The sequence below is a fragment of the Nicotiana sylvestris genome, chromosome 2 (assembly GCF_000393655.2).
Source record: "Nicotiana sylvestris chromosome 2, ASM39365v2, whole genome shotgun sequence".
NCBI classification, from domain to species: domain Eukaryota; kingdom Viridiplantae; phylum Streptophyta; class Magnoliopsida; order Solanales; family Solanaceae; genus Nicotiana; species Nicotiana sylvestris.
This window is the reverse complement of record NC_091058.1, coordinates 179,047,984-179,055,582: the sequence shown is the minus strand read 5'-3', so window position 1 is coordinate 179,055,582 and position 7,599 is coordinate 179,047,984. Positions and strand designations below refer to the sequence as shown.

The following is a 7,599-nucleotide window of genomic DNA, read 5'->3' as shown; positions in this document are numbered from 1 at the left end:
TCGCGAAGCACACCAAATATCAACAAAAATCTACCAACTTCAACATGCTTCGAGTGATCTAGAACTAACCCAATCCACCCGAGACCCCGTCTAGTCAGACCAACAAGTCTGTAAACACTACCTGAACCTATCCAAATCTTCCAAACACATACAACATCATCATATCTATGATTCAAAGAGAAAACTACAGGTTGAACTGCTCTTAAGTTCAAGAACTTCTAAACTTCCAATCAAGCATCTGATTCATACCTAAGCACTTCGAATTACAACCAAACTTTGCACACAAGTTTCATAAAACAAACTAACATATTTCAAGTTCCGAAATAAATTTGGTGTCTATATCGCAAAAGTCAACTATCAGTTAAACTTAAGAACTCTCCAATTTTTCAAATTACCAACTTTCGGCAAATAGAGTCAAATCTTCTAGGAACCTCCAAACCCAAATCCGAACATACCCCTAAGTACAAAATCACCATACATACCTATTGGAACCATCAAATTACCAATCTAAGGTTATTTACACAAAAGTCAAAAGTTGGTCAACTCTTCTAACTTAAGGGTTCCCAAATGAACCTAATTGTTCGAAATTGCTCCCGAGCCCCATGAAAACCAAACAATCCATCTCATAAGTCATAAAACATCAAATACACATACGAGAAGCAACAAATAGGGAACGGGGTTCAAATACTCAAAACAATCGATTGGGTTATCATATTTTCACATCTTAAACAAATGTTCGTCCTCGAACGGGTTTAGAAATATACCTGAACTGCTGAAAAAATGCGGATATTTGCTCTGTGTATCCGACTTGGTCTCCAAAGTAGTCTTCTCGGCTGGTTGGCCTCTCTAAAGCATGTTCACTAATGCGATCTCCTTATACTTAAGTTTGCAAACCTGCCTATCCGAAATAGTAACCGACTCTTCTTCACTAGCCAGATTCCCATCTAACTGCATTGTGCTAAAATACAAAACATGCAACTTGTCTTCATGATACATCTGAAGCATAGAAACAAGAAACACCGGATGAACTCCCAAAAGACTAGGAGGCAAAGCAAGTCTATAAGCAACCTCGCCTACTCTCTCCAACACCTCAAATTGACCAATAAACCTCGGGCTCAACTTTTCCTTCTTTCCAAACCTCATTAGGCCTTTTATAGGCGACACTCTAAGGAGAACCTTCTCATATTCTACTAATGCCATATCACGAAACTTCTTGTCTACATAATTCTTCTGCATGGACTAAGTTGTGTGAAGCCCCTCCTGAATAAACTTCACCTTCTCCAAATCATCATGAACCAAATTTGTATCCAACAACCTAGCCTCACCAGGCTCAAACCAACTAACCGGAGAACGACACTGCCTCCCATATCAGGCCTCATATAGAGCCATCTGGATACTAGACTATAGTTGTTGCTGTAAGAAAACTCCACCAACGGTAGAAGATGATTCCACATACCTCCAAAATTAATAATGTATGCTCTTAACGTATCCTCCAAGATAAGGATATTCTGCTCAGACTACCCATCCTTTTGTGGGTAAGACAGTGTTGAGCTCTACCCGTTTGGCCAAATCACTCTGAATATCCCTCCAAAAGTGCATTGTAAACTGAGCATCATGGTAATGATATAGACAGGTACACCATGCAAGAAAACGATCTCTCTTATGTAGATCTGAGCCAACTTCTCTGAAGTGTAAGAACTCATAACTAGAATGAAATGCGCTGACTTGGTCAACCAATCAATAATGATCCAAATGGCATCAAACTTCCTCAAATCCCGTAGCAAACCTACCACAAAATCCATAATAATGCGCTCCCACTTTCACTCTAGTATATCAATCTTCTGATGCTCATACTTGACATGTTGACAATTTAAACACCGTGAAACATGACCAACTATGTCCTTCTTCATCCTTCACCGCCAATAATATTTCTTCAAATCACGATACATCTATGTAGCATATGGGTTAATAGAATACGGCAAACAGTGAGTTTCCTCAAGAATTAACTCTCGCAAGTTATAAACATTAGGAACACTAATTCGACCCTGAAGTCGCGTAACACCCATCCCCAATAACCACCTTCTTAGCACCACCTCATTTCACTATGTCCTTAAGTACCAACAAGTGTGGATTATTATACTGGCGAGCCTTGATACACTCGAACAAGGATGACTGTGCAACAACACGAGCAAGAACTTTTGTATGCTAAAAGATATCCAATCTCACAAATCTATTGGCCAAGTCCTGAACGTCCATAAGCAAAGGCCTCTCCATAACTGGAATAAATGCCAAACTCCCCATGCTCTCTGCCTTCCTATTCAAGGAATCCACAATTACATTTTCCTTACTCGGATGATACAAGATAGTAATATTATAATCCTTCCATAAATACAACCACATGTGCTTCCTCAAATTCAAATCTTTTTGTTTAAACAAAAAATGAAGACTCTGATGATCAGTGTAAACCTCAGAAGAAACACTATACAAGTAGTGCCTCCAAATCTTGAATGCATATACTATAGCTTCCAACTACAAATCATGTATTGAATAGTTCTTCTCATGGGGCTTCAACTAGCATAATGCATATGCGATCACTCTATAGTCATGCATCAACACAAACCCAATACGTAAAACATCACAATAGATAGTATACATCCTTAATCCGAGGGTAATACCAAAATTAGAGTTATGGTCAAAGCAGTCTTGAGCTTCAGAAAGCTCTTCTCATACTCATTAGACCATCTAAATAGAGTGCCCTTCTGAGTCAACTTGGACAATAGAGCTGCACTATGATAACCTTTCCATAAAGCAGCGATAGTAACCAGCCAAACCCAAGAAAATCTCGATCTCTAAAGTTGTAGAAGGTCTGGGCCAACCCTGAACTACCTCAATCTTCTTAAGATCCACTTTGATCCTATCAGTAGACACAATGTGGCCCAAGAATTCCACTAAATCCAACCAAAACTCACACTTTGAGAATTTAGCATACAACTTCTTCTCCCTTAGAATCTGAAGTACAATCCTCAAATGCTTCTTATGCTTTCCCTACTACAAATATACCAAGATATCATCAACGAACATAATAACAAAAGAATCCAAATAAGGTTGGAATATATTGTTCATCAAATGTATGAAAGATGTTGGGGCATTAGTCAAACCAAACGATCACCAAAAACTCATAATGTCCATAGTGAGTTCTAAAAGTCGTATTAGGGATGTCTGAAGCCCTAATCTTCAATAGTTGATAACTTGATCAATCTTCAAGAACACCTTGGCACCTGAAAGCTGATCAAACAAATCATCAATGTGAGGCAATGGTTATTTTTTATTGATGGTGACCTTTTTTAATTACCTATAATCAATGCTCATCCTCATGGAATCATCCTTCTTCTTCACAAACAACATCGGTGCACCCCGAGGAGAAATACTTGTCCTGATAAATTCCTTATCCAACAACTCCTACAACTTTTCTTTCAACTCCTTTAAGTAAGCTGGAGCCATGTGATACTGTGGAATTATGGGTTGAGTGCATGACACCAAATCAATAACCCTATCTGGTGGTATGCCCAATAGGTATGTAAGAAACACATCTGGATACTCTCCCACTACGGGGATTGAATCAACCATAAGAGTGACAACACTAACATCTATAACAAAGGTCAGATACACCAAACATCCCTTATCAACCATCCATTGAGCCTTCGGAAATGAAATCATCCTACTAGGAGCATGACCAAAAAAGCCCTCTATTCCAACATTGGCAACCCCGGCATAGCCAACGTCGCAACACTAGCCTGATAATCAAGAATGGCATGGTATGGAGATAACCAATTCATACCTAAAATCACCTTAAAGTGTACCATATTAAGTAGTAAAAGATTAAAACTAGTCTCATAACCCCCAATAGTGACCACACAAGAATTATATACACGATCACCATAATAGAATCACCAATAGGTGTAGATTGATAGGTTTTAAATGTTCTTACCTTATATTTTGATGATCTAACAAACTTACTGTTAAGAACCAGATAGGGAACCTGACCTACTCGAACTCTACTGCAAGCTTAACGAATTCCAACTAAAGGTGAACTGCTACAGCTTCAGGAGCTAGGAACCCAAACAAGGATCTAATATCCTTGTAGTTTCCTCATCGCATACAAAGTCAATTGGACGCAGTTGGAAATGAAGTGACTGACTGCACTATTTTTGTCGTACTACACTGTTTCTAGCACCCACTCATTCTCTGACCAACTAAAGTGCTCTCATCATTTCAAGTGATTCAATCAAGGTGTACCTACAATGAGTTTATATAAAACATCACTTGAATGTTTCAGTTTCTCATTCAAGCTTCTTGCCAAAATAGAGAAATCAATCCTCACAAGCTTGAAGAACAAAGTTGAACGCAACTACGGACCAGTTCCTAAAGATAGCTTGTTGTTGTCCTAGTTGAGTTGTAACTTTGTGATTGTACTTATTGTATCTCCTAAACTGCTTAGCTAGAAGCATTTGATTAGGAATCCTCTTGTAAATCCGTAAACTTATTGAGTTTATGTTGTGACTAGGTTTAGTCATGAGCAAAAGCCTTTGTAACTGTAGAGTGACAAAGTGGCTTGTAGTGAGAGCATCACAAGTTAGTAAAAGTCTTTGTAACTAGTAAGTCACAAAGTGGCTTGTGGTAAAAGTATCACAAGTTAGTTGAGTAAATTCTTTGTAATGGAGTCATTGCAAAGTGGCTTGTAATAGGTTTTTACAAGTTGGTGAAGTTGAAAGCCTACAGGTGTAGGTCGTGGTTTTTTTATCCCCTTGTGTGGGATTTTTCCATGTAAAAATCCTCTGGCTTATTTATGTACTGTTGTATTAGCATTCTCAGCAGAATCTTGTAGAGGACCAGGTACTCCACTATTTGGTGGACTCACACAAACTAACAATTGGTATCAGAGCTGGTTCCTCCTATCAGGCTAACACCTAGGAAGGATCCTCATGGCTGCTCCACCAAATTTTGAAGAAGGTCAATCTACATACTGACCACCCAAGTTCAATGGACAATACTATGGGTGGTGAAAAACAAGAATGCACGATTTTATTATGGCTGAGGATTGTGAGTTATGGGATATCATATGCGATGGTCCTTATGTTCCAACAAAGGTACTAGAGGAACTTCCATTTTCAATGGCAAAAACCAGCAAAGAGTACATTGAAGCAGACAAGAAAGTTGTGGAGAAGAATTTTCGTGCCAAGAAAATTCTAGTATGTGAAATAGGACCTGAAGAGTACAATAGAATCTCCACCTGCGACACTGTCAAGGAGATATGGGAAGCTTTTCAAACAGCTCATGAGGGAACTATACAAGTAAAACAGTCTAAGATTGATATGCTCACTACTGAGTATGAACTCTTCAAAATAAGGGACAATGAATCCATTCAAGATATGCACACAAGATTCACTTCCATCATAAATGAGTTACACTCACTTGGTAAAACTATTCCCAAAAACAAGCTAGTGAGGAAAATCCTCAACTTTCTGCCTAGATCTTAGGAAAGAAAAGTGAATGCTATTACTGAATCAAAGGACTTACAGGAGTTGACCATAGAAGAGTTTATCGGAAACTTGAAGACCTATGAGTTGAGGAGAAAGATAGACAGTGAAAGAAGAGAACTAAAGAAGGAAAAAAACCTGGTACTTAAAGCTGATAACAATGATTCAAGTGAGGAAGACAGCGACATGGCTTACTTAACCAAAAGATTTCAAAAGATGGTCAGAAGAAATGGAGAAAAGCTAAAAAGGGACGGCTCTAACAGACCAAAAAACTGTGATCTTTGTTACAAGTGTGGAAAGCCTCGACACTTTATGAAAGACTGTCCTCTCTTGAAGCAAGAATTCTCCAAGAACTACCATGAGAAAATAACTAAGACGAACTCAATTCCTTTCAAGGATTTCAAGAGAAAAAGATCCGCTGACAATATGATGAGACAGGCTCTTGCAGCATGGGGGGGTTCCTCTAGTGAGTCTAAAGATGAACTTGATACTGGTGATAGTTCCATGATGGAAGTTGAAGGCGAGGAGATTGGATATGACTCAACTTTTACTTTGATGGCTCAATCAGATGATGATGAAGACAATGGCAACAAAGAGGTAAATTTTAGGGATGTTTAGAGAAATCTGAAATCATATTCTCCAAAAAAACTAATGTCTTTAGCTGATGTATTAATCACTGCTTTTCATATTCTTGTGGAGGATAGGGATTCTTTGACCTTAGAATTAGGAGAATCTGAACGAACTAGAGACGACTTAGTGGTTGTAGTTACTGACCATAAGAAAACCATTGAAATCCTCAGAATAAAAAAGGATGATATGTTGGTAGAAATTACAAACCTAAGGGAAACAATAGTGAAACCATGGACTAAGTCAAAACCTGAAAATTCTGGAAAGGGAAAGGAGATAGCCAGTGAGGAACATATTAGGCTTGAAAATGAGGTGAAAGCTATACAATCTAGGATGTGTGCTGAAATTGAGAAAAATGAGCAAATCCAAACTAATCTGAAAAGAGTAAAGAATGATCTTGAAAAGTCCCTAAAGTGAACCTGGTCCTCAGAAGTTACCATTGCCTTGCATCTAATGATTTTGAAAACAGGCAGGGAATAGGGTTCCAAAGGGAGAAAACTCCTCACAACCCTTACAGCAAGTACGTCATTGTCTCTGATAACTGGCCTTGCACCCAATGTGGGAATACTGGGAACTTTAAGGAAGATATCTAGGCCAAGAATCAATAGGTTCAGAAAAATAATGTGTTTGCTTAAAAGGTGACTACAAAAGAGGGACCATGTTCCACTCACAAAAAATGCACATTACCTGCATGGACTAAGAGAACTCTTATTCATCCTCTTGCCTACTACAAGGGACCCAAACTTGCTTGAGTTCCTAAAACTAACTCTTAATCTCTTGTGCAGGGAACATTGAAAGGAAGCGGTCAACAATGGTTCATGGATAGTGGGTGTTCAAAGCACATGATTGGGAACACCATGGACCTTCTTTCACTAAAAGCCCTGCAAGGAGGGAGTGCATCCTTTGGCAATGGAAAAAAGGGGTACATTCTTGGAGTTGGAAAAGTCGGGAAGTCACTCACTCATTTTATTGAAAATGTGTATTATGTCAATGGCCTTAAGTACAGTCTCTTGAGTGTCTATCAAATCTGTGATAAAGGAAACAAGGTGAAATTCTTGTTCAAAATATGTACAGCCACTAATCTTGTGACCAGTGAAATAGTACTTGTGGCCAAAAGATACAAGAACTTATATGTTGCTGCTTTTGAGTCCTTATAGAGTGGTGATATATGTTGTCTGAAAGTTGTTGATGATGATGCTGAACTATGGCACAGAAGACTGGGCCATGCAAGTTGTTCTCTTCTGAACAAACTAATTCAGAAGGACCTGGTCCATGGTCTACCTATGTAAAAATTCAAGATGAAAAAGGTCTGTGATGCCTATGCTAGAGGAAAATGTGTGAAGTCCTCTTTTAAGAATAAAAGAGATGTGAGCACCTCAAGGCCACTAGAGCTTCTGCATATGGATCTATGTGGACCTATGATAGTGAAAAGCAG

The 7,599-nt window shown here is 38.6% G+C and overlaps 1 protein-coding gene across 1 annotated transcript; it reads left to right on the top strand.

Moving 5' to 3' along the window:
- Window positions 1–5,087: 5,087 nt before the first annotated feature.
- On the top strand, window positions 5,088–6,155 carry LOC138886014 (uncharacterized). Its single transcript, XM_070167035.1, has 2 exons — window positions 5,088–5,501; window positions 5,580–6,155. The coding sequence occupies exons 1-2, from the start codon at window positions 5,088–5,090 to the stop codon at window positions 6,153–6,155; spliced, it is 990 nt and encodes a 329-aa protein (XP_070023136.1).
- Window positions 6,156–7,599: the final 1,444 nt, after the last annotated feature.